Source organism: Pristis pectinata, chromosome 12 (genome assembly GCF_009764475.1).
Source record: "Pristis pectinata isolate sPriPec2 chromosome 12, sPriPec2.1.pri, whole genome shotgun sequence".
NCBI classification, from domain to species: domain Eukaryota; kingdom Metazoa; phylum Chordata; class Chondrichthyes; order Rhinopristiformes; family Pristidae; genus Pristis; species Pristis pectinata.
Genome location: NC_067416.1, coordinates 2,789,231 through 2,816,393, shown reverse-complemented (window position 1 = coordinate 2,816,393; position 27,163 = coordinate 2,789,231). Strand labels below are relative to the sequence as shown.

The following is a 27,163-nucleotide window of genomic DNA, read 5'->3' as shown; positions in this document are numbered from 1 at the left end:
GGGTGGGCACTGGGTGTGGGGGATGGTGGGCACTGGGTGTATGGTGGGCACTGGGTGTGGGGGAGGGTGGGCACTGGGTGTGGGGGAGGGTGAGGGCACTGGGTGTGGGGGAGGGTGGGCACTGGGTGTGGGGGAGGGGGAGGGCACTGGGTGTGGGGGAGGGTGGGCACTGGGTGTGGGGGAGGGGGAGGGCACTGGGTGTGGGGGAGGGTGTGGTGGGCACTGGGTGTGGGGGAGGGGGAGGGCACTGGGTGTGGGGGAGGGTGTGGTGGGCACTGGGTGTGGGGAGGGTGGGCACTGGGTGTGGAGGAGGGTGGGCACTGGGTGTGGGGGAGGGTGGGCACTGGGTGTGGGGGAGGGTGTGGTGGGCACTGGGTGTGGGGAGGGTGGGCACTGGGTGTGGAGGAGGGTGGGCACTGGGTGTGGGGGAGGGTGGGCACTGGGTGTGGGGGAGGGTGGGCACTGGGTGTGGGGGAGGGTGTGATAGACGCACCCGTACCCTGCACAGTTGTAGCAATAGTTCCCGATTTCTAAACTCCAACCCTCCTGGAGTGTGGTATTCTGTACAAACCACTGCAGCTTACCTACATAATAAAGCTAGAAATTGCTGAAAACACTCAGGTAGCACCAATGAAGAGAGTATTGTGGGCACTGGGTGTGGGCGGTGGGAGTGTTGCAGCATTCCAGTTGACTGCAGGATACTATTGGGGTCTGATTCAGACGAGGGATAATTTGGGGGAGGGGAAGGGGCTTGAACCATTGAGGAATTGTCTTTCACACATTTCAGACCCAGTGGTAAAAGTTTGAGTTTCACCCCGCCTCACCCCACTCCACAAAGAATTCTATCAGCTCTATGTGACCACAAGTTCCGAATGCACAAATGGATCGTACTCCCACCGCCGACAGCCCCCCCACCCTCGTCATCTTCCACAGGAGGGCAGGTGAAAGGTGGTGGGACGAGGCAGGGGTCCGGGGTGGGAGGTCAGAGGTATTGTGCGGTATCACAAGTGATGTCCCTCCAGTTAGGATACGTTGTTGGACAAGGCAGCCTGGTGTTCGAATTGGTCCTCGATAGCAGCACTGAAGGCGTCACCTGAGGTAAAACAGGAGCATTTGAATGATGTCGCGAAGCACTCCCTCACAAAAAGGGGGCTGAAAGTCTGAATCATAGAATCATAGAACATACAACATAGAACACTACAGCACAGCACAGGCCCTACGGCCCACAATGTTGTGCCGACGTTTTATCCTGCTCTAAGATCTATCTAACCCCTCCCACATAGCTCCCCACTCTCTCTCATTCATGTGTCTATCTAAGAGTATCTTAAATGTCCCTAATGTATCTGCCCCCACAACCTCTGCCGGCAGTGCGTTCCACGCACCCACCACTCTCTGTGTAAAAAACTTACCCCTGACATCCCCCTTATACCTTCCTCCAATCACCTTAAAATTATGTCCCCTCGTGTTAGCCATTGTCATCCTGGGAAAAAGTCTCTGACTGTCCACTCAATCTATGCCTCTGGAGAGAAATACAGCACAGAAACAGGCCCTTCGGCCCATTAAACCCATGCCTACCATTAACCACCCAATTAAACCAATCCTACACTAATCCCATTTTATCATCAACCACCCCTCCAGATTCTACCACACACCTCTACATTAGGGCAATTTACGGCAACCAATTAACCTACAAATCGTTCCTGTTCTCATGATCATGAATGTTCGATCTCTGGCAAAATATTTCAAAACACACCACAACACTTCTTCATTAGACCTCTGTGCAGTAAGGAGGCAGAAGAGTCGTTGTCCAGTTAACCTGGCCGTAAGTCACCAGGTGCCCCACCTGACTCTGCGTCAGTGAGCTAAGGGTTTGGTGACCTGAGGGAGCTCCCCCTTCCTAAGGACGTTCTGCACTAGAGAATCAGCTGGATTGTGCATGAGACATTACACTCTGGTTACGTTACTGGAGCAGCAGCCAAAGCTGTGGCCAATTGATCAAGAGACATGAGTTCAAATCCCACCATGACCCACAGAAACTTAAATTTAGGTGATTAAACTAATCTGAATTTTTTAAGAGACTGAGTATTAATACCTGGTGACCCTGAAACCACTGATTTTATTTGTTGGAAACCCATCCGATGTTCTTCAAGGAAGGGAATTTGCCCTCCTTACCTGAGCTGTCTTATACCCGACTTCAGAGCCAGCGATGTGGATCAGTGTTCAGGTATAAAACTACTGAAAGCAGCATCACAGGTCACGGACTGGGCTCGATCTTTGGGGTTCGAGTGAAGGTTTGTTAAACCGGAATGGGATCCTGGTGAGCACAGACTCAGTGTTGAGCATGGTTCTGGAGACGTGTGTGAGAGATTTTGAAGGGTGTTACCATAACTGAGCTCGTAGAGTAGAGATCTCGGGGAAGTTTGAACAGACTGGATCTTACCTCTTTAGTCATTGGAAGCATTAAAGGAAACCTGATCCGGCTCTTTAGAAAGGTGGATGTGTTGGACATGGTGAAAGTTTCCACTTGGTGGAGATATATTTATAATTTCCTCATGATATAGGAGGCCATTTAGCCCATTGAGCCCATGCCAGCTCTCAGAAGCCCATTAAACTACCCCCTGATTTTCCCACCACCCACATGGACTGGGAGTAACGTAAATAACCAACTAACATCAGAATCAACATGCCTTTGGGATGTGGGAGGAAACTGGAGACCCAGTGGAGGGAAACGCAGCAAACTCTAAACAGACAGCACTGGAGGTCAGCATGCAGCCGGGGGTCACTGGCGCTGTTACCTGCTGTACCTCTGCTCCACCCGGAAATGAGACCCCAAAACCTGGGGCTGTAAATACGTGATGGCAGGAAGAAGAGGTGTCTTCACTCAGAGAACGCGGAACTCAGTATCACAGGAAGTGGTCGGGACAAGTCACTAATGTGCTTTCAGAAGGAAACTAGACAAGTATATGAGAGAAGAGGAATTAAAAAGTATACAGAGCAGCATAGTCTGTTTCTGTGTTGTGTGCTCCATGTATTTCCCCTTCCTCTGATGTAGTGAAATTATTGTTTTTTATGAGGAAGCCCCAGGTTTGATGTAATGTCTTGTTTTCCTGCTGACCCTGTTCTAGTCTGGAGTGAAAAGATTCCAATGTGGTCACACTCAGTGAGCGCAGCGGTTATGTGAGACCTGGTCTGTGGTGGAGATCCGTACCTGTGTGACATCCGTACATCCAGATACGGAAGCCATCGTACCTACACCGGCACTTCATCAGATTGTTGGAGAAGTCTGACTCTGCCACTTCGTAGTTGGGGTTGATGTGGACCTGAGGGGAGAGAGAGGCAAAAATCCAGGTGTAAAGAGAGTCCGTGGAAAGTGCCAACAGTGGCCGTCTCCAACAAGAGAGAATCTAACCACCCACCCTTAAAGTCATTGCTATCAACCAACGGGATCATGGGGGTCACCAATGACCAGGAGCTCAAATAGACCACAGCTACTAGAGCAGGTGAAAGGCTGGATATCCTGTGGTGAGTGACTCAGCTCCTGACTCTGCAGCATCTTCCCAACATCTACGAGGCACAAGTCAGGAGGGTGACACAACACTCTCCCCTTGCCTGGTGAGTGCAGCCCCAACAACTCTCAAGAAACTCAACACCATCCAGGATAATGTAGCCCACTCGATTGGCACCCCATCCACCATCCTAAGTATTCCCTCCCTCCAGCACACAGTGGCTGCAGTGTACACCATCTACAGAATAAAATGCACTCACTCGCCCAGACTACTCCCACAGCACCTCCCAAACCTGTTCCCCCACCACCAAAGGAGGACTAGGGGCAGTAGGGGCAGGGGACCACCACCACCTGCAGGTTCCCCTCCAAGTCCCACACTTCCCTGACTTGGAAGTAAATCACCGTTACTTCATTGTCATGGGTCTAAATCTTGGGACTCCCTCCCCGACAGCACTGTGGGAGCACCTTCACCATTAGGACTGCAGTAGTTCAGGAAGACAGCTCACCCCCACCTTCTCAGGGGCAATTAGGGACAGGCAATAAATGCTGGTCTTTCCAGCATCACACACCTCCCAAGAAGTGAATAAATGAATAAACATGCATTTCCAAGCAACTTAAAGCCTGCACTTACCTGTCTCCACCTACTGGGACATTTTATATTCTTGAAGTGACGGACTGCGGAGGTATTGAGAGGATTAAAGGGGTGACCATTTCGGGCTGAGGTGGGAAGAAATGTCTTCACTGGAGGGTTGTAACTCTTTGAGATTTTCTATCAGAGGGGAGGCAATGGATGTTGATGGATTTCTGGATATTACAATGACCACGGGACATGAGAAGGAGAGTTGACTGGGGAGTTTAGGGAGGCGACCAACCTTGATCTTAATGAGCTGGGTTGTGGAACGGTCTCATACAAAAGACATGTCCACCACAAGTAGCATGTCCACCAGCTGTTGGAAAGTGAGAGATTGGCAGGGTTTCCCCACCTGAAAGACGTAGTTTCCGGGTTTAACATCTGTGATATCTATCCACTGGCAGTCGATATCGTGACGGTAGAGGTCCCAGCAACCCACGCTGATGCCTTGCTCTCCAAAGTTGGCACACGCATACTCTTTGTAAATACCTGGGGGGGGTTGAAGAGGGAGAGAGACACAGTGAGACGTTTCACAGGTTCACCTGCTGACGTTGAGTGTTTCAGTGGGAATACATTCCCTGTCTTGGAGTAACTGAGACCACACAATGATCCACCCACCCAGGCACATGAACGCGCAGGGAACGGAGGGGTATGAAGTCAAAAGGTTCAATGCCCCTCCACAGATGAGACCATCCTGAGGGAAGGCTCCACTGTTAACCCTTGCAGGCACTATTTCAACAGGGGCAGTTCAGGCCAATACCGAACCATTAACCCCCAACTTAATGTAGAGTTCCTGGCACAGATCATCCTGCTGTTTGTGGGAACTTTAGAACATAGAACACGGAACAGTACAGCACAGGAAGAGGCCCTTCGGCCCACCATGTCTGTGCTGAACACAATGCCGAACTAAACTAAATCCCTTCTGCCTGCACGTGATCCACATCCCTCCATTCCCTGCATGTTCACATGCCTGTCTAAAAGCCCCTGAAGCACCACTGTCATATCTGCCTCCGCCACCACCCCTGGCTGCCACCACTCTCTGTGTAAAAGAACCTGCCCCACACATCTCCTTTAAACTTTCCCCCTCTCACCTTAAATGTGTGTCCTCTAGTACTTGACATTTCTACCCTGGGAAAGAGATCCTGACTGTCTACCCTATCTCTGCCTCTCATGATCTTAAACTTCTATTCTTTCTGTGTACAAATGGACTGTTGCTCTTTCCAATAGAAAAATACTTCAGTTGTTTGTAGAGTGTGTTGAGGGTGGGAGTGGGGTGTGGTATGTCCAAGCCTTTCCTTGCTCAATATGCAGAATCAGTTTAGAAGCAGCATTTCTGCTACTTAAGAAGATTTATTACTGCACTGTCAGTGTTGACCACTCCGTGCTGAAAGATAAAACAGGAGCTGAAAGCATTTAAGCTAAAAGGTCCAGGGAGACAGGAAGAGGATTCCATGAACTGTCAGAAAACTCTGCTGTTTATGGGAACAGTCTGAGATGTGGGTAAATTTATCTCCTAGTTTCCTCCGTCTGAGCAGGAAGCAGCCTCCACACCGTGAGACAATTTTCCAGGAGCCTCTTTGACCCTCCACCGTGATTGGTCTCTGTGCGGTGGCTCCCATTTCCCAACCAACCCCCTCCTCCTAAAGCACACCTGGGCTTACAATTTGCTTTAAACCACAATCCCCCCCAAGACACCGTTGTCATGGTCACAGCCACTCCAATTTTTCCAATATTATTCTTTTCCAAGGACGTAATGATATGAAGGGGGTGTCCATGTGTGACTTGGATTCCTCAGTCTGAGTCAGAGGAGTCTCCACCCTCCTGTGCCTAGTTCAGGAAGCCCTGGTTTGTTTGAGAGGTGAACCAGTGAACAGCAGACACTAGGCTTGGGTTAACTTGCTGCCTTACTTACTTATTACAATGAAAGCGGCCATTTGGCCCACTGACTCCATGCCAGCTCCCAGCAGAACAATCCCATCAGTTGCAGTCCTTATTTCTTTGTACCCCTCCAACCGATCCTCTCTCTTACACCCCAGACTCTCCCCCCACCCCTCTCCAGGAGGGGACACTTACAGTCGCCGTTTAACCTACCAACCCACACGTCTTTGGGATGCACCAGAGGCTAGGACTGAACCTGGAGCTGAAGGCCAACTGCTGGGCCACCATTGTGGTCTAGGGGCTGGACGAATGACCAGGAGACAAAGGTTCGAATCCCACCATGGTAACTGGAGAATTAAAATTTACTAAATTAAAAAATCTGGAATTAAAAAAAAACTGGCCTCAGTAAGGACCGTGTAGGAGTGTTGGAACAACACATCTGGTTACTGATGTTCTCCAGGGAAGGAAATCTGTTGTCCTTACCCAGCCTGGCCAGTTTGTGACCCCAGACCATCCAATGGGGTTGACTTTGAACTGCCCTCTGAAATGCCCCAGCAAGCCCCTCAGTTCAAGGGCAATTAGGGATGGGCAGTATATGTTGCCCTTATCAGGGAGTCCTGTGACTATTCTACAGGGTATCCATGTCACAGAAAGCAGCAATCCTTAAGGCCAGAGGAAAAAGCCTGGTGTAATCCCGACTCAGATCAGCCCGGACTGAGCCTAAGGAGTCTGCAAGGGTGTGTTGCAGTCACCGAGCCACTCATCTCACTGGGCTGTGGGTGAGGAGAAAGGCTGGGTATTCAAGCTGTAAAGAACATTCAAGCATGATGCTGGAGGAACTCAGCAGGTCAGGCAGCTTCTGTGGAGGGGAATGGACAGTCGACGTTTCAAGTCTTGACCCAAATCGTCGACTGTCTATTTCCCTCCACAGAAGCTGCCTGACCTGCTGAGTTCCTCCAGTAGTTTGTTGATTCCAGTATCTGTAGCCTCTTGTGCCTGCATTAAGTAGCGTTCATCTGGAATCAACTTTCTCCCAACATAAACCAGTCATTCTGCCTCTGTACAGGAAGTTGCCTCTGTAAACAAGGGCAGCACAGTGGCGCGGTGGGCAGAGCCACTGCCTCACAGCTCCAGAGACCCGGGTTCAATCCTGACCTCCGGCCCTGTCTGTGTGGAGTTTGCATGTTCTCCCTGTGACCACGTGGGTTTCCCCCGGGTGCTCTGGTTTCCTCCCACATCCCAAATACATGGAGGTTGGTGGGTTAACTGGTCGCTGTAAATTGTCCCCAGTGTGTGGGTGAGGGGTAGAATCTGGCAGGAGTTGATGGGAATGTACGGAGGATAAAATGGGATCAGTGTAAATGGGTGTTGTCGCGGACTCTAGCAGACTAGCGCAAGGGCCAATCACAAAGCCTGGTTGAAATATTTCGGATACCGAAGCAGGACAGTGGTAACCATGGGAATTGGCATTACTCATCCTCTTTCTAAGCCAATGACTAACCCTGATAAGGTCGTACTGAGCCAATCAGAGGCCAATTCAGTCGGGTGAAGATTGGCCTCTGTTTGGCTCATAATGACGCTATCTCTGCAGGTTAATGGATGCACGGTGACTCAGGACCACCGTTCCTTGGGTTACATAGAGGTTTGTCTCCTTCCAATCCACTTGTTCTGCCCACTGATGCACAGCAAGACCAGCATCCCGGTGCCCCTCATCTCTCCCCTCTCCCCCGCATAAACACCCCACGCCATCTCCCCCTCCCAACGTACCTCTCTCACAGTCTGAGTCTTCCAGACAGAAGCTTGCTTTGTGGCCTTCCGCGACCTTACTGCCATTGAGGGTGAGGAGGTCATAGTGTGTGAAGACTTCCATGCTGTGGTAGTGGCTGTGAAGAAAGGAGCAGAGTCAGGCCGTGAGTCCAGGGTTGGACAAACACATCCAGTACAATGTGGCACAGAGCCAGGACCAACCCTGCTCAAAACCACGATTCATTCTGTGATTCTGAACAAAGGTCCCAGAGATTGCACCTCATCCTCTGACTGGGCACAGCACAGCCTTCCTGACTCAACTGTAAATTCAGCAATTTCAGATATTGGTATTGGTTTCTTATTGTCACGTACCCAGATACAACGAAAAGCTTTTGTTTGCGTGCAATCCAGACAAATCATTCCATACAGAAGTACATTGAGGTAGTAAAAAAGAAAACTGAATGCAGAATGTAATGTTACAGTTACAGAGAAAGTGCAGTGCAGGTAGACAAATAAAGTGCAAGGGCCACAACGAGGTAGACTGAGAGAAACAAAGGACTGCAGATGTTGAAATCGAGACGAAAAACACGATGATGCTGGAGGAACTCAGCAGGCCAGGCAGCATCCGTGGAGAAAAGCAGGCGATCAACATTTCAGGTCAGGACCCTCCTTCAGGACCAAGAGATCAGACTGAGAGATCGAGTTCATCTTGTAGCGTAGGAGAGGTCCATTTAAGAGTCTTTTAACAGCGGGATAGAAGCTGTCCTTGAGCCTGGTGGTACGTGCTCTCAGGCTTTTGTATCTTCTGCCCACAGGAGGGGGGAGAAGAGAGAATGTCGGGGGTGGGAGGGGTCCTTGATTATGTTGGCTGCTTTCCCGAGGCAGCGGGAAGTGTAGACGGAGTCAATGAAGGGAGGTTGTTTTGTGTGATGGACTGGGCTGTGACCTTCTGCACCTTCTCATTTTTCCTTACCACAAAGAAGTGAGACATTCGGTCCATCTGTGCCAACCCTCAGAACCTTCCCAAAATTCCTTTTCTGCCCTTTATTTCCCTCTCACAAGCCAATCAACCCCTGATTCTCCTGCCGACCACCGACACACAAGGGGCAATTTCCCATTGCCTCATAGTCTATCAACCCATGTTCTTCTGCCCTGTACCCATCCCCGGGACAGATCCAAGGGTGAATATGACAACTGACCCATTCCCCAGTCCCCAAAGAATCATGTGGTGGTTTTTCAGCCTTGTGGCCATGCTGGCTCCATAAGGTGCAGTTCATCAGCCCCATCACCATCCCCATTACCCCAGAGAGTTAGTCCTCTTCTGGACACAGTGGCTCCAGTGATCCGGGTTTGATCCCGACCTCCGGCGCTGTCTGTGTGGAGTTTGCCTGTCCTCCCTGTGACCGCATGGGTTTCCCCCAGGTGCTCCGGTTTCCTCCCATATACCGAGGACGTGCGGCTTGGTAGGTTAATTGGCCGCTGTTAAATTGCCCCCAGTGTGTGGGTGAGGTGTAGAACCAGGGGTGAGGTGGGGGGGGGGGGGGGTGGAGGATAAAATGGGATCAGAGGCAGATTGGTGTAATTGGGTGGTTGGTGGTTGGCACAGACTTGGTGAAGGGCCTGTTTCTGTGCCGTGTGATTCTATTATTGAGACTGGAACTCAGTTATTATGAAACGGGAGGCCATTCAGCCCATCAGGACTATGGCCTTTCCAGGGCACCATTGGCCCCATTTCCCCTCTCCTTATTTTCTCCAACATACTCCCTCTCTCTCACATTCCCATCAACTCCCTTTTGATTCTCATACCCTTCCTGAAACTAGACAGTGGCCATCCAACCAACCAGCAAGTCTCTGGGATGTGGGAGCATCCAGAGGAAAAGTTTGGTTCCAGATGAAAGCAGGGCTTGGGGCTGTCAGTTCACTAGGGATCCTGAGCAAGAGGTCCCATGAAGCAAACTTCGACAGATGACCAAGGTGTTCTGGACTGGTGTGGAGCAGAGGCAGCATTGACTTTATACATCACACCTAAGGTACATTGTAATTCCAAGAAATGAAATCCTTCTGTAAACACAACCAAGTCACAGTGCTGAGTATGAGTTAGGTGCGATTGACGAACTGGGAACGTTCTCTCTCACAGTGCAGACACCTCACCTCACAGTGTGCTTCACTGGAGCTGCAACTGTCTAAGATTAGCTGATGTCAGAAATAACTGTGGCAGCACTGTGGTATCAGCAGGTCTGTGGACTTAACCTAGCAACAGCCAGAATCTTGATGTCATGTTTAGAAAGACAGACTCAGTTGAGAAGGTGAGTGATCTAAATGCAAGGAGTAATCAGTTATGTTGGGGACATTGTTCTCCTTAGAACAGAGAAGCTTCTGGAACTGTTCACTGGGTTGGAAAAGATGCATTTCACTGTGTGCTTCGATGTACATGTGACTAATAAAGATACGTTGATTATTGTCACATGTACCGAGATACAATGAAAAGCTTTTGCTTGCGTGCCGTCCAGACAGATGATTCCAAAGATAAGTACATCAAGGTAGTACAAAGGGAAACAGAATGCAGAATATAGAGTTACAGAGAAAGTGCAGTGCAGGTAGGCAAATAAAGTGCAAGGGCCATGACAAGGTAGATTGGGAGATCAAGAATTTATCTTTTAGCTTATAAGACGTCTGTTCAAGAGTCTGATAACAGCAGGATAGAAGCTGTCCTTGAGCCTGGTGGTACGTGCTTTCAGGCTTTTGTATCTTCTGCTCGATGGGAGGGGGGAGAAGAGAGAACGTCCGGGGTGGGTGGGGTCTTTGATTATGTTGCGTGGATGTCATGGGCAATGCCAGCATTTATTGTCCATCCCTGACTGCCCCCGAACTGAGGAAGCAGTGAAGAGTCAACCCCATTGGTGTGTCTGGAGTCACCTACAGACCAGAGCGTAGGGCAGACCTCCTCCCTCTCCCGAAGGTCAGCACTGACCCAGAGGAGCATTTACAATGATCCAATGAGATTGGCTTTTTAATTCCGGTTTTATTGAATTAAACTCCCCGGATGCTGTGGTGGGATTTGAACTGACACCTCTGGATCAATGGTCCAGGTCTCGGAATACTGGTTCAGTAACTTAATCACTCTGCCACCACACGTTCGTTTCATAACCAGCTCCAGTCCTCAGTGTGACGAGGCTGATCTGTGACCTGTCTCCATGTACCCCCGAACCTCATCTCCAATAGCTTCTGTTAACACAAGCCTATCGATCTCCAATTTACAATTAACGACTGATCCAGCATCAATGGCTGTTTGTGGCAGAGAATTCCAAACTTCTCCTGCTCCCGTGTGTGGAATTGTTTCCCAACTTCAGTCCCGTTCTAATTCTCGGAGCCTGCCTCCAGTCCCAGACGCACCTGACCAGCGGGAAGTTTCTTGCCTCCCAACCTATCCGTTCCCCTTGAGGTCTACAGTCAGAACCTGAATCCAGTGAAAACAACCCTACTCGTGAAATAAGTAGGGTCATAGCGTGGTACTGCATGGAAACAAGCCCTTCAGCCCATCGAGTCCATGCTGACCATCAATAACCCATTTACACTAATTCTACAGTAATCCCATTTTATATTCCCCACATTCCCATCAACTTCCCCCAGATTTTTCCACAATAGTGACCAAGTAGCCCACCAACCCACATGTCTTTGGAGGAAACCGGAGCACCCGGGGGAAGCTCCCACGGTCACAGGGAGAACGTGCAAACTCCACACAGACAGCGCCCAAGGTCAGGATCGAACCCAGTTCTCTGGTGCTGTGAGGCAGAGGCTCCACCAGCTGTGCCACAGAACTGCCATGCAGAGAATGCTGAAAATAATCAACAGGTCAGACAGCTTCTGTGAAGAGAGGTTGATGATCAGGTGACTGTGTCTCCACAGGGAGAGTTCCTTTTTTGCACTCCACTGGGTAAGTAGTTCTCTGGGTGAAACCAACCAACAATGTTTAGTGTAATCTCTTTTCAAAGCTAAACACTTGAATCTGCACTGCTCTCCCTCCAAGGTCAGAATGTCCTTACACAGAGCTCCTGGTGATGACCTAAGCTGGGCTTTGTACCACTTCAGTGTAAACTGGTAAGTTGGTAAAACTGGTTTATTATTGTCACAGATACAGTGAAAACCTTTGATTTGCATGCCATCCATACAGATCACTTCATCACATCAGTACATCGAGGTGGTACAGTGAAAACAATACCAGAATGCAGAATAAAGTGTCACAGTTACAGAGGAAGTGCAGTGCAGGCAGACAATAAGGTGCAAAGCCATATTGTGGTAGATTGGGAGATCAGAAGTCCATCTACTAGGGGACCTTTCAATAGTCTTATAACAGCGGGGTAGAAGCTGTCCTTGAGCCTGGTGGTACGTGCTTTCAGGCTTTTGTATCTTCTGCCCGATGGGAGGGAGGAGAAGAGAGAATGTCCAGGGTGGGTGAGGTCTTTGATTATGCTGGTGATTTTACCAAGACAGGGAGAAGTGTAGACAGAGTCTTTGGAGGGGAGGCTGGTTTTCAAACCTCCAGCTCTCTGAGATAAGTCTTCCCAAAGAATTTTTAACCAGGCTTCTTTGGATCTATGACTGTTTCACCGTGTTGACAGTGTTCTGCTATTTTCCTTGTCTTAGGTCCAAGTGGATGTTCACATTGGAAGCAAAGCGAATCCAAATGAGAACGTGCTAATGGGAGCGTTTCGGAAGGAACTGTCCCTCTGGCAAGTGGCTCATGGATTTAAAGTGACGGTTTAAGGAACAAGAGGGAAAGGAGGAGGCCACTTGGCCCTTCAAGTCCATGGCAGTCCTTTGCACATCAGCCTCGTTCCCCACAGCCATGCAAATTCTTCTTCCTCGATTCCTCTCTGAGGGCCCTGACTGACCCCAGTTGTGCCCCAACTTCAGGCCATTCCCACTCTCGACATAAAAACAATTTGCCTCAATTCCTCCCGTAGCTTTTCCCAAAGACATTAATCCCGTATCCCTCGATCCTCAATCATCCACTGCTCTTGCTCCCCTCTCTGAACCTATCATTACCTTGTCCACCTCCTATCAAACCTCCCGCCCAGGAAAAGCAATCCCAGCTGCTCTGGTCTAAACTTGTGGTGCAAACCTCTCATCCCTGGACCCATTCCAGAGATGGGGAAAGCCGACAGTGAGAGGGAAGTGGGAATCTGCAGCTCCTTAATGGAAGCTCCTTTTACAGTTCTCCCTGAGAGGGACCTGTCAATCAACCACAGTCCGGGAATTAGCCTCAGTAGGTTATTTACACAGTTGACATGAAGAATGTTTTAAGGATTTTTAACATACTTTTCAGAGAGCAGCTGTCAAGGGAAACAGTCACATGAGTGAGGGGAGTATGTTCCTTGTTTGTCAAGCTGAAGAAATAAAAATATTAGGAAGTGGATGTCCAATCAATTGGGGATTAAAAACTGGCTTGGAGTCTCCATGTATTCCTGGAGGATTTGAGGTTTCCAACCAGTGGAGTGTTCCAAGTTGTCAAGGTACTCTCTGCCAGCGGCCTCTGCTTTCTGGAGCCCTCCTGCTTGTTACTGGCACGGAACCCTGCCTGCTCGGTAGCTACTTCTCTGGCACCAATCCTGGGGCTGAGCTGAACCGCAGAGAGCACCGACAACAATGGTGATCCCTGCTCCGGTCGGCCTGCAGTTGTGGTTTGACCTCCCCAGGCTGGCCAAACCTGCCGGGGATGTGTGGGGCCCGAACACCCTGGGCCTCAGCATAGTGATACCTCAGCAACGTGTGGGCTTCACACAAAGAGCTGGAGGAACTCAGCGGGTCGGGCAGCATCTGTGGAGGGAAATGGACAGTCGACGTTTCAGGTCAAGACCCTTCATCTGGACTGGAGGATAGAGGGGAGATGCCAGTGTAAGGAGGTGGGGGGAAGGGGTGGAGCAAGAGCTGGCAGGTGATGGGGGTGGATCCAGGTGAGGAGGGGTGGTAGGCAGATGGAGGAGGGGAGAGTGGGAACGGCGACAGAGGCCGGGAGGTGATGGGTGGAGGTGACAGAGGGCTGCAGATAATCAGATGATCCCCATCAGATCCCACCATCTGCAGCCCTCTGTCACCTCCAGCTCTCTCACCATTCCCACCCTCCCCTCCTCCATCTGCCTATCACCCCCCCCCCCCACCTGGATCCACCCATCACCCGCCAGCTCTTGCTCCGCCCCTTCCCCTCACATTAAAGTAACGGTGACCATAAAATCCTGGATTGTGGTAACGTCCAGCACCTTCCTACCATGGCCAATCAGAGCCAGAGGGTTGGGTAGAACAGAGGGAAGACCTCTGACAGGGTGAGCCCAGGATTGTCCCGGTGATCCGGAGTGACCACATCCCTCTCCAATCCTCAATTCAACTCAAAACTAACTTGCTTTCTCACTTTCCCAGTTCTGGCGAAGGGTCTTTAACCTGAAACATTCACTCTGTTTCTCTCTCTGCAGATGCTGCCCTACCTGCTGAGTGTTTCCAGTGTGTTCTGTTTTATTTCAGAGTTCCGTGCTGCACGGTTGGAGGTGTTGCCTTTTGAGTGAGATCCCAAGCTAGAGCCTTATCTGTCCTCTCAGGATGGTATAAGGGATCCCAAGGACTTGGCCGATATTTCCTTGGTCATCTGCTGAGAATCGCGTGGCTACCTGTGGGAGCTTGCTGTGCGTGCATTGGCTGCTGTGATTCCCCAGTCACGGCTCTGTCAACACCTCAGCGGCATTTCAATGGCCATAAAGTGCTTTGGAACCTCATGACGTTGTGCAAGAGGTTGTCGGAATCCAGGATTTTCCCTTTGTGAAGGATTCCAACCAGTGACATCATGAGGAATGGAATGTACTGGGCAAAGTCCAGAGGTTGGCCGGGATCCAGTCTCGTAAAGCAGCCCCCAGGAGCTGGATTGTTCACATTCAGGGAGCGTGTGTTCAGCTGCTTTTCCAGAATTGGCTTTAGGAGCATTTTCTAAGAACTTCTAAGTTATTGAGCTGTTCACTGGAGCTCCTGGGTGAATCAACCTCCTCTTGGTAGTTGACCCTGAGCCCTGATTGGATCTCTTCCCGTGACCATGAGCAATTGCACGGACTAGCCTCCTTATATGTAACTCCACTTACTCATACAGCACAGAGCAAGGCCATTCAGCCAACCAGATCCATGCCAGCCCTTGCCAGAACAGTCCCATTAGTTGCACTTGCTTTTCCTCTCTTAACTTAGTCTCCCTCGTGTCCTCCCTCGGGTCCAGATGAAGAGTCTCAACCTGAATTGTGGACTGTCCATCTCTCTCCACAGATGCTGCCCGACCCACTGAGTTTGATTTCTGTCCTCCCTTTTGATTCTTTTGTCACTTACCCGAACTAGGGGTAATTTACAGCGGTCAATTAACCAATCAGCGTGTCTTTGGGATGTGGGAGGAAACTGGAGCACCCAGGGGAAACCCACGTGCAGACTCCACACCGACAGCGCCCGAGATCGGGATTGAGCTCAAGTCACCGGTGCTGTGAGTCAATGGTTCTACTCGCTGCGCCATACACCCTAACTTAGTGAATGTTTGCAATGTGCAGAATATCAGGCATTCAGGAGTGGGTTACAGGCTGGGATCTAATCAAGGGGTTCAGGGTGGGGGGAGGAGATTTATACATAGAGTAACAGATCCCCAGGAGTGAGTCACTGGCTGGAATTTAATCCAGGGGTTCTGATGTTATCAATAAAATAACAGATCTAAAAGGGAGAAAGAGAAAAGGGAGGTGAAAGATTTATAAGGAATCGAAGGGTGGTGGGTATATGGAACGAGCTGCCAGAGAAAGTGGTTGCAGCAGGCACAATAACGACGTTTGAAAGACATATGGACAGGAACATGGATAGGAAAGGTTTAGAGGGATATGGGTCAAATGCAGGCAAATGGAGCTAGCTTAGGTGGGCATCTTGGTCGGCATGGACAAGTTGGGCCAAAGGGCCTGTTTCCATACTGTATGAGATCTGTGGGGGGTGAATTACAGGCTGGAATCCAATCAAAGGGTTCAGGGATTCTTGCATAAGAAATAACAGATCCCCTGGAGTGAGTTACAGGGTGGATTCTATTTCTCTTAAATGGCTGCTGTGATCTTGTTAAGACTAAACTGGTTACCAGTAATGTTGCATTTCCTAGCCAGTGAAATGTTTACTCACTATTGAAGCAGCTCCCAATGAAGCAAAGGAATGACGATTGGCCAATGAAATTTACTGACCAGCGACAGGGTTCTAGTCAATGAAACAGCTCCCGGCCAATGTTGTAAGGCAAGGAATACACTCTGAACAGGAGGCTTCTGAGTGGTGTATTGCAGAGAGGCCTTAAAGGTAGCAGAACAGCCCACAAAGTCTGATACAGTACTTCCCAGAAGCATAGAATATAAGAGCAGGAGGTTACACTGGTAGACAACACCGGTCAGATCACAGCGTGAGAAACAAAGGACTGCAGATGCTGGAATCTAGATGAAAAACACGATGATGCTGGAGGAACTCAGCAGGCCAGGCAGCATCCGTGGAGAAAAGCTACCAGAGAAGTGTCCTGAGGAAGGGTCCTGACCCGAAATGTTAACCGCCTGCTTTTCTCTGCAGATGCTGCCTGGCCTGCTGAGTTCCTCCAGCATTATCGTGAGCACTGCAGACCAGTCTGGTCACCATGTTACAGGGGAGATGTGATCGTACTGGAGGGGGTGCGGAGGAGATTTACAGGGACGTTGCCAGGACTGGGAAATCGTAGCCATGGGGAAAGATTGGAGAAGCTGGGGTTGTTTTCTTTGGAACACTGAGGGAAGATTTAATCGAGGTAGATAAAACAGTGAGGGAAAGGAAAGGGCTTTCAGCTGGGGGTCAAAAAGCAAGGAGCAGAGAAGTAATTGGTAAAAAGATTTAGAGAGAAGATGAGAGACGTTTCCCCCCAGAGGGTGGGGGGTCTGGAACTCACTGCCGGAGAGGGTGGGAGAGGCAGAGACCCTCCCCACAGCGAAACAGATGTGGACTTGGAAAGCTGTGGTCTGCAGGGTGACAGACCCAGTGTGGGAAGGTGGGGGTAGGCTGGGGAACTCATTTTTACCAGTACAGACACAATGGGCCAAATGGCCCCCTCCCATTTCATAAATTCTCTATGATTCTAACAGAAACTGGTGATTTCAAATCTGTCTCGTAAACTTTCTGATTCTAATCAATGCAATATTTACTGGCCAATGAAATGTTGTTACCTGACCAATGAAGTGTTAACTGACCAATGAAATGTTAATTGACCAATGAAATGTTGCCAACCGACGAGTGAAGTGTGGCCCAGCCAATGGAAGGGCCCCCGGCTATGGACTTACGCGTGGCAGCTGTGCCAGATCCAGGCGTGACGACCAGCTCGGGGGCGGAAGCTCGTCCTGCCGATGTGTTGTGTATGCGGGAGGAGAAGCGCAAGAGCCGCCGATGTCCGTAGGGCCAGTTCATCGTGTCGGCGGACTTTGCCAGGCAGCCCTCCTCGTGGGCACAGTAGAGCATGTTCAGCGGACGGTCCTCCAGGTAGGCAGACTCCTGGGCCAGCTCGGCATCCAGGACAAGATCGGGAGTAGCTGGCAACATCGAGGGGAGGGCAGTGAGTGTCGGTGTCTCATCATTGCCACCCAACACCACCCCTCCACACCTTCCCTCCTCCCACTTCCCAAAGAGCTCTGCACACAACCACCTCTGAATTGTCCAGTAGCTGGTTATCTGAGGGGACATCACACTAACAGGGAACAGGCTCCTGGACAATCCAGGTGTGCAGTGAACATGGGTTGGAGCCTGAAGGTCAAAAGTACCACAGATCTTTAGACAGCACCTTCCAAACCCACCACCTCTACCAGCTAGAAGGACAAGGGCAGCAAAATCATGGGGACACCCCCCCTGGAAGTTGCCCTCCAAGCCACACACCATCCTGACTGGGAAATATATCGCCGTTCCTTCACCGTCACTGGGTCAAAATCCTGGAACTCCATCCCTAACCCACTGTGGGTGTCCCCACACCTCAAGGACTGCAGCGGTGCAAGAAGGCAGCTCACCACCACCTTCTCGAGGGCAACTAGGGATGGGCTATTAAATGCTGGCTCAGCCTGCGAAGCCCACACACTTTGAATGAACATAACAAAAATCTAAAACAAGAACAGAAAACGCTGAAAAGACTCAGCAGGTCAGGCAGCATCTGTGGAGAGAGAAACAGTTAATGTTTCAGATAAGGGATCTTCATCAGCCGTGTCTGTCGTGCAATCAATTCCTAGTCCTAACCACCACCCAGAGTGTACACAGGGACCCCCGGCCTACAGGATCTGCTCATTAGCCATCAACCTAACCAGCGTCAACAGCCTGATCACTAACTGTCCGAGCACACAACTTACCAGTAATTAAGAAAATACTGACTAAAGCTGGCCTTCCAGGAACTATCTGTAATCATTAAACAGACTTGCTTCGGACACTAAGCAAACTCTGCCAATAAAATTACATAAACAGTGTAACCCTGTTGCCCTAAAGCTTGAGCAGATCCTGCCAATGTAGCACTGACGTCAACAATTACCAGCTGAAGTGGACGGCTCCTGAATTAGGAGGATCCACTGTCCGATTCAACTTAATGGGATCAGGTCTTGAGGGTTAAAACAGACTAGAGAGTGCTTGTGTATCCTCAGGTGTTGGAGGTTTAAAAAGTGACCAGAGAAAGTCTGCATCACACCTGATGACTCTCTAAGACATTGGACAGCTACACGGGTAGGAAAGGTTTAGAGGGCTATGGGTCAAGTGTGGGCAAATGGGACTAGCTTGGGACTAGTGCCATGGTCGGCATGGACGAGTTGGGCTGAAGGGCCTGTTTCCGTGCTGTATGACTCTATGACGTCGACTTCCTATCTCCCTGCAACACATCTCACACTGCCCGGAGCTTAGGGAGTGTATCTGTTGCTCTCCCTCCATCTGAACCTACATCTCACACCCACTCCAGACCCAGACCCATCTATCTCCAGTGGCTCTCCTCTCACGTGTTGGAAACTGGCAGTCACATCGAAAACAAGGATGGAGTAAGCCAGCAAAGCCCACATCCCTCGAAAGAACATTTTTTTAAAAGAGAGTGCTTGAGAGTTTAAAAGCCTTAAAGTTGGAAACTTGCTTCCCTGAACCTCCCCACGGACACCCTCCACCCCACAGGATCCATGCACGACCGACACTCACACTCTGTGCAGATGACTCCAGCGGCGAATCGGCCCCCACCCCTCGGGCAATCTATTTGGTCGCCGTCGTGTGAGCAACTGCAGGATGGAGAGTTCTGTTCCGGAGCAGGACGTCCACTCAGGACCACCTCCTCGGTGGTCTGCTCGCCCTGCCAGAACCACGTCTCCTTCAAAGCAAATAACAGATCTCCTGGTTACACCCTGGGCCGCCCTGGAAACCCCTTCGCCCACAACAAGGGGAGAGCCGTAACAGAATGCAGAACAAGGTGGTTACAGTTCAGAAGCAGAATCAGGTTTATTATCACTGACTTAGATGACATGAAATTGTGTTGTTTTGCAGCAGCAGTACAGTGCAGGACATAAAAATTACTGTAAATTACAAAATAAATAAATAGTGCAAATAAAAAGGAATAACGAGGTAGTGTTCATGGGTTCACGGACCGTTCAGAAGTCTGATGGCAGAGGGGGAGAAGTTGTTCCTGAATCACCGGTTACAGGAGGGGTGAAGGATGACGGACAGAAGGAGACAGGTAGGGGAGGGAGACGGGTGGGGCTGGGAGACAGAGGAAGCAGACAAGGAAAATAGAAGGCAGAAGGAACTGGGGGGAGGAAGGAAACGATTTGTCGTTTGCTGGCAAAAATCTCAGAGCAGAATGGAAAGGTCTTTCACTGTGCTGGACATCTGAGAGGTCAGTGGAGGCAGAACCCTCCCCACATTTACAAAGGCCCTGGGCCATCTCTCCAAGAGTCGTGAGGTCACAGCTGGGAACGTTGTATCGGCTTGAGTATTCCTTTGGCTGGCACACACCAGATGACTGACTGGCACCCCCTCCCCATCCACTCTTCTGTAAATTTCCTTGAACAGTGGAAATGTGGAAGGAGACCAGTTGGGAAAAGTTTCTGCAGCACGTTACCCCAAGAATGTGGTAGCAGTAGAGAAAGCACAGAAGAGACTCTCCAGAATGGAGGGCAGTGGTTATAAGGGGAGGTTGGACAGACTGGAGACACAAGAGACTGCAGATGCTGGATATCTGGAGCATCACAAAAGCTGGAGGAACTCAGCGGGTCAGGCAGTGTCTGTGGAGGTAAATGGACAGTGGACATTTCATGTCGAGACCCTTCATCTGGTAGTTTTACTCCACAGAGGCTGCCTGACCCACTGAGTTGCTCTGTTTTTTTGTGTGTTCCTTTGGACTGGCTGGGCTTATTCTCCACCGGAATTGAGGAGGCCAGAGGGGTGACCTGATAGAGGTTTATAAAATCATGAGGGGTGTAGATAGGGTAGTCAAGGTCTTTTCCCAGGACAGGGGAGTCTAGAACTAGAGGGTACAGGTTTAAGGTGAGAGGTGAGTAACTTAAAGCAGCTCTGAGGGGTAAGTTTTCACACCCAGACTGATGAATATCTGGAACGAGCTGTCAGAGGAGGTGTGGAGGCAGATTCAATTCCAATGTTTAAAAGGCATTTGGACAGGTACTTGGATAATAAAGGCGTAGAGAGATATGGGCCTAATGCAGGCAAATGGGATTAGCATAGGTTGACATGAGGGGTTGGGCTGACAGGGCCTGTTTCTGTTCTGTATGATTCTTACGATTAATTGGGTGGGTAGAGTGTCACAGGATAGGTGGTACATAAGGTACAGAAGGAGTAGCTTGATGGGCTGAATGGTCTTCCTGCTGTCCACGTGTTTATCTTGGGTTTTGAGAACAGGACAGAGATCAGCCTGGGACTAGAGCCCATCCTGTCCTCCAACACCTACCTGCAGGGCATGGTCAGCGAAGCCTAACCCCAGCTGCCGACACACCACCATGGCCTCGGTCAGTCTCCAGTTCAATGCCACACACGGCGCCCCACTTGGCTGTGCCGTTGACCTCCACCAGGATCTCCACCCGGCCTTCGAGGGGTTACGGCCTCCTCGTAAACGGATCTGCAGTGGGAATAGGTAGAGCAATCAGGTTATGGTCCTCGAGGTAGTTCAAATCCCTCCCTCCTCATCTTCTCCTCCCTCTTCCAATCCTCACCTCTTGCCCATTCCAAAACTTAAATGTCCCACCATGGGCCGCACAGGATCAAGAGGAGATCAGCGGGCACAGGACAGTTGGATGACAAAGAGTCATGGAGTCATACAGCACAGAAACAGGCCCTTCGGCCCACCGAATCTGTGCTGACACATTTACACTAATTCTGCACTGATCCCATTTTGTTCCCTCCACATTCCCATCAGCTCCCCCCAGATTCTACCCCTCACCTACACACTAGGGGTAATTTACAGCGGCCAATTAACCCACCAACCCTTTGGGATGTGGGAGGAAACCGGAGCACCCGGGGGAAACCCACGCGGTCACAGAGAGAACGTGCAAACTCCACACAGACAGCACCGGAGGTCAGGATCGAACGCAGGTCTCTGGACCTGTATTGGCTGAACCACTGTTTCGTCCTCCCCAGTTAACAGCACTGCCTAACTCCAAGCTGACAGCTATCTCCACATCACTGGAGCAAAACTATAATCAAATATGCAATAAAGGATGCTAGGGTTGGATTCAAGTTTACATTCCAGATCTGTGGGTTGCCTGGGAATCTAATGAGTCTTGCAACAACGTGGAGAGATTTTAATTGTACTTTCCAACACATGGAATTTGCCTTTGATTTCAGCCTTTCCCAGCATCCAAATAAACTATTTTTACTGATTGTAAAAGAGGTGACAGAACACAGAGCCTCAGGCCTAAGCCCAGCTTCTGGACTCCTTCACTGGACGTGTGTACTGCAAGTAATTGCACATGCATGCAGAAACTCACTCACGGATGCACGCGCACACACATGCACACACACATGCACGCACACAGACACACACACACACACAGACACACACATGCACGCACACAGACACACACACACATGCACGCACACAGACACATACACACACACATGCACGCACACACACAGACACACACATGCACGCACACAGACACACACACACATGCACGCACACACACAGACACACACATGCATACACGTGGACACACACATGCACGCACACAGACACACACACACATATGCATGCACGCACACAGACATACACATGCACATACACATGCACACGCGCGCACACACACACCCCCCCCAGGTACAGCCGGACAGCTCCCTGCCTGCCCTGCAGGGGTGCGGTGATCCGTGTGACAGATGGGACCAGTTACCTTATTCTGGAAGCCCATGACTGGAATGTTGCATCGAACTGCTGCATCCTCCTCGTGTTTGCAGGTGTTGCTGGCCTCCCGGAAGCTGCAGTCGGTCACGACCGCTCGAAGCCTCTGCACGTGACCTCGTTCATGTGGGATGGGGCCCATCCCTGCCAAAGGCCAAAGGTCACACAGGTCAAGTGGGCTGTGCAGCCCATCTGTGGTTCAGAGGCGTAGGGAAGGGAAGTGCAACTTTCAGGCTCGGGACTGTGCCGTCGGATAAAAAACAATTTATAGGTCTCCATTCTTGACTCCATGATAGGGAATAAGCTGGATAGTTGGGACAAACAGGTTGGGTCAACACCCAAAATGGGAAACGTCAAATTGATGCACAGACTGGGTTCCTTCTCCACTGGGAGATGAAGGCTGAGGGGAGACCCTGTTTGGGGTGGGGGGGGGGGGGTGTAAAGTGCCCGAGGGGAGTTGATGGAGCAGATGCAGAGAGAACGTCTCTGCTTGTGGGGAAGAGGGTGACCAGTATCAGAGAGTCAGCAAGAAATCCAACAGGGAATTCCGGGAAACCCCTTTCCCCAGAGAGCGGTGAGAATGTGGAGCTCCCTCCCACAGGGAGGGGTGCGGGTGGAGAGTGTTGAAGGGGAGGCTGGACACAGAGGAGGCAACAGAGGGTCACGCTGATAGATTGTGATGGGGAACGTTAGGGGATGGAGTCTCCAGAATAAATGCCAGCACAGATTACAGGAAGGATGTGCCTGGATTGTGGAGCATGCCTTATGAAAGCAGGTTGCAGGAACTCGGCCTTGGAGCAACGGAGGATGAGGGGGGACCTGATAGAGGTGTATAAGATGATGAAAGGCATTGATCAGGTAGATAGAGGCTTTTTCCTAGGGCTGAAATGGTTTGCCACAAGAGGACACAGGTTTAAGGTGCTGGGGAGTAGGTACAGAGGAGATGTCAGGGGTAAGTTTTTTTACTCAGAGAGTGGTGAGTGCATGGAATGGGCTCGCCGGCAGTGGTGGTGGAGGCGGGATCGATAGGGTCTTTTAGAAACTGTTGGATAGGTACATGGAGCTGAGAAAAATAGAGGGCTATGGATCTCTAAGGTAGGGACATATTTGGCACGGCTTTATGGGCCAAAGGGCCTGAATTGTGCTGTAGGTTTTCTATGTTTCTAGATGGTTTGGGCTGAGGAGACTTGTTTCTGTGCTAACACACCCTGTGTAATCCTATGATATAATTACACCATTAAACAAATCATGGAATTGTTATAGTCATCGCTGTCCATTACTCTAACAAAAATTAATGCAGACGACCACAGTGAATGACCTCAGTTCAGACTCGTCTCCAATATCTTGTATCTAAATTTCTCCCAAGTCCTGGAAAAACAATTCACTGTGAGGGAGAATGTTCCAGAAGGCTTTGGACACCATCTCTCGCTTGGAATAACCTGAACAACATCCTTCCATCAGGGCAGTAGGAAACCCAGCCCTTCTTTGGATAGTTTGGTTTTCCAGAACAAGTATAGATATTCCCCAGAATGATTATGATTCAATCCTAAAGATTCCCGACCAGTTTTTTTCCCTCCCAGGGTAGCTCTTGCCAAATGTAATTGGACAATTACAAGGTAATGTGGCGTGAATTCTGGAGACAAGTGCAAGGGCAGCCACTGTACGAGGAAGAAGGAAGATTCATATTCTGAACCTGCTCTGATCAAGGATGGACAGGCTAAGACATTAACCGATCCTCCCTCTCTCCACAGACGCTGCCTGACCTGCTGAGTGTTGCAGCGGTTTCCTGTTTTATTTGAACCTCCTCGATGGTTGGTCAGCTTGACGAATTGTGTAGGTTCAAGTCCCACACCAGACCCTTCATACAAAATGCCCACTGGTACTGGGAGTGAATGTCACCTGTCACAGAGCTGCCGATAGGACGAGACGCTAAACCAAGGCTCCATCTGTTCTCTGGGGCAGATGTAACAGTACTGATTCTAAACAAGAGCAGATTATTCTTCACGGTTTCCTAATAATATCTTATCCATCTACAAAACGGTCATTATTCCATTAGTTCATGGGAGCTTGCTGTGCATCTGTTCTTCCCACATTAAACTGTGACTAAACCTCAAAACTATTTATTAGCTCTAAAGGCTTTGCTCATCCTGAGATTGTGAAACATGCTGTAGAAACATGAGACCATTATTCAAATCATTCACAAGCTGTACGCTATAGGATAGACACCACTCTCTGCTCTCTCCCTCTGTCTCACCTTTTGTAGGCTGAAAAGAGTGCAGGAAAGATTAACAAGGGTGTCGCCTGGACACAGGGGACTGAGTTACAGGGAGAGGTTGGGCAGGCTGGGACCTTATTCTAGGAGAATGAGGGGTGATCTTATAGAGGTGTATAAAATCATGAGGGGCATAGATAGGGTGAATGCCCAGTCTTTTTCCCAGGGTTGGGGAATCAAGAACTAGAAGGCGCAGTTTTAAGGTGAGAGGGGAGAGATTTACAAGGGACCTGAGGGCAACTTTTTCACCCAGAGGGTGGTGGGTATATGGAACGAGCTGCCAGAGGAAGTGGTTGAGGCAGGTATAGTAACAACTTTTTAAATGTACATGGATAGGAAAGTTTAGAAGGTTATGGGCCAACGCAGGCAAATGGGATTAGCTTAGACAGGCATCTTGGCTGGCATGGACCAGCTGGGCCGAAGGGGCCTGTTTCTTTGCTGTGATTCTATGACTTCTCTCATCCCAGGCCCCCTGACAAGCATGGTCCACCTACAAATGCATGGAAGGCTCTGTGTGGGTAGAAGTTCATGTGGCAGGGATCTGTGGGACCGGTGCAGATGTATGCAGGAGCTTCTTCAGTGGAGGAAAGACTGGGAAATGTTCCTGAACGTTGCCAGAACACATGACTCAGCCACATAGCAGACCTCTGGGTGACGAGGAGCTCCCACTGAGTGGGCTCCCGCTGGGAAAATCAGACATGACTCTATGTCTAGCACACCGTGAGAGCCCTACATAATTCCAACGTAAGCGGATTCATTTGATTGTGATTAAAGGAAGCAGGCACCATAATTAACAAAAACTCAACTGAGACTAGAGGATCAGAGGGGAATAAAAGTCATGACTCTCTCTCTCTCTCTCTTTGCCTTTCTCTCTCTCTCTACCCATCTTTTTCTCTCTTTCTCTTTCTTTTTTCCCTCTCTTTTAGTCTCACTGTCCTTTCTCTCTCTTCCTGTTCTGTCTCTCTCCCTCTCTCTCCCTCTCTTCCTCTCTCTTTCTGTCTGTCTCTCTTTTCTCTCTCTTCATCAATCCTCTTCAGATTCCTGCTTCGGTGATCTGCATCCCTGCATCTTTGTGATCAATCGACCAGAGGCACGCAGGCTGAATGCGAGGGAGAAAAGAGTGAGGGGAGAGAACGAGAGAGAGAGAGAGAGAGAGAGAGGAGAGAGAGAGAGAGAGTGAGAGAGTGAGAGAGAGAGGAGAGAGAGAGTGAGAGGAGAGAGAGGAGATAGAGAGAGAGAGGAGAGAGGGTGAGAGGAGAGGAAAAGCAAATGCTCAGGAATAGAGATGATGAGGTATCCACCAAAGCATGCGGTTTGCAGGAATAATGAGCCATTGGGGAACCACACTAACTTGCCCAGATGTGCAATACGATGTTAATTTAATTCCCACAGTGTACAAATGTTTTTGTCTCCTGATGCTCACTTTAGACAAGTTCATTAGGAGATTTTGTTTAAGTTGATTAATGTGGAATAACCTCCAATTGTGTGATCTCTGGGTTTTAATTAGTGTGTCCCCCAGACACTTGTAAACTGCTCCAATTAGTTCCAACGATTCTTCCAAACAAAGTCTCAGAGGGCAAAGTTTCATCATTGTTTCTCCCTCTTCCTGCTCCTCTGTTGTTGCTTTAGCCAAATGGCCCTTGCCAACGTCACCGCACAACCACTATCAAGGCAGTAACTCCACTTCTGCCACATTTGATTGGCTCCCTACACATTCACCCCCTCCCACCGCCTGTGCACAGTGTCTAAAAACTGCAGTCACCTGCCCCAGGATACTCCAATATCTCCCAAAACCCACAACCTCTTCTGAAGGAGAACATAAATGAAAGACCATCTTCTGCACAAGTCCACACCATGCTGACTTGGAAATACATCACCGTCCCTTCAACATCACTGGGTCTAAATCCTGGGAGCCTCTCCCCAACAGCACTGCGGGAGCACCTTCACCACCGGTTCTAGGAGGCAGCTCACCCCAGTTTTCCAGCCCCAACATTCAGCTGGCAACCACCAGCCATGGCTGAAACCCCGAGGAACTTCTCGGCCACTCTGTCGCCACATTGGTGATGTGGACAGAGCACAGATGTTAACTTCAGAAGCCTCACATCAGCCACAGCTGTGTGTGGGAAAAAGGATGTGGACCCAAAACTGTTATCTGCTTTAAGATTAATTCAGTTGCAAGGCTGATTGTGAGATGAGTCAAAGATCAAGATGGTTTCACTTAAAGCAGTATTCAACAGCTGACAAACACTATTTTGGTAAAGTACGTCATGTCCTCGCTCAGAATCTGTGGAGCCACTTTTCTTAAACATTGGCAGCTTCTGATTAGTGATGGGAACATTTATCCTTGGGCTGACAAGGTTCATGTTATCTTATGCAGTGATGTGACCTTGGCTAGCAAGGCTAGCATTTATTGACCATCCCTGGTAGCCACTTGAGAAGGTGGGGGGGAGCCTCCTTCTTGGACCCCAGCAGTCCTTCTGGTGAAGGTGCTCCCACAGTGCTGTCAGGGAGGGAGCTCCAGGGTTTAGATCCAGTGACGGTGAAGGAACAATGATGTATTTCCAAATCAGGATGTTGTGGGACTTGGAGGGGAACCTGCAGGTGGTGGTGTTCCCCTGCACCTGCTGCCTTGTCCTTCCTGGTGGTAGAGGTTGCAGGTTTGGGAGGTGCTGTCAGAGCAGCCCAGGCAAGTAACTGCAGTGCATTTTGTAGATCGTACACACTGCA

The 27,163-nt window shown here is 49.9% G+C and overlaps 1 protein-coding gene across 1 annotated transcript in view; it reads right to left on the bottom strand.

Annotated features, from left to right (window-relative positions):
* Positions 1–243: 243 nt before the first annotated feature.
* loxl4 (lysyl oxidase-like 4) overlaps positions 244–27,163 on the bottom strand; it is a 94,133-nt gene continuing 67,213 nt past the window's right edge. Inside the window, 9 exon segments of the mRNA XM_052027294.1 lie at positions 244–1,093; positions 3,209–3,320; positions 4,489–4,625; positions 7,782–7,897; positions 17,099–17,163; positions 17,166–17,344; positions 18,966–19,131; positions 20,722–20,889; positions 22,157–22,308. Of these exon segments, the coding sequence (XP_051883254.1) occupies positions 1,023–1,093; positions 3,209–3,320; positions 4,489–4,625; positions 7,782–7,897; positions 17,099–17,163; positions 17,166–17,344; positions 18,966–19,131; positions 20,722–20,889; positions 22,157–22,308 (1,166 nt within the window). The 3' untranslated portion in view covers positions 244–1,022.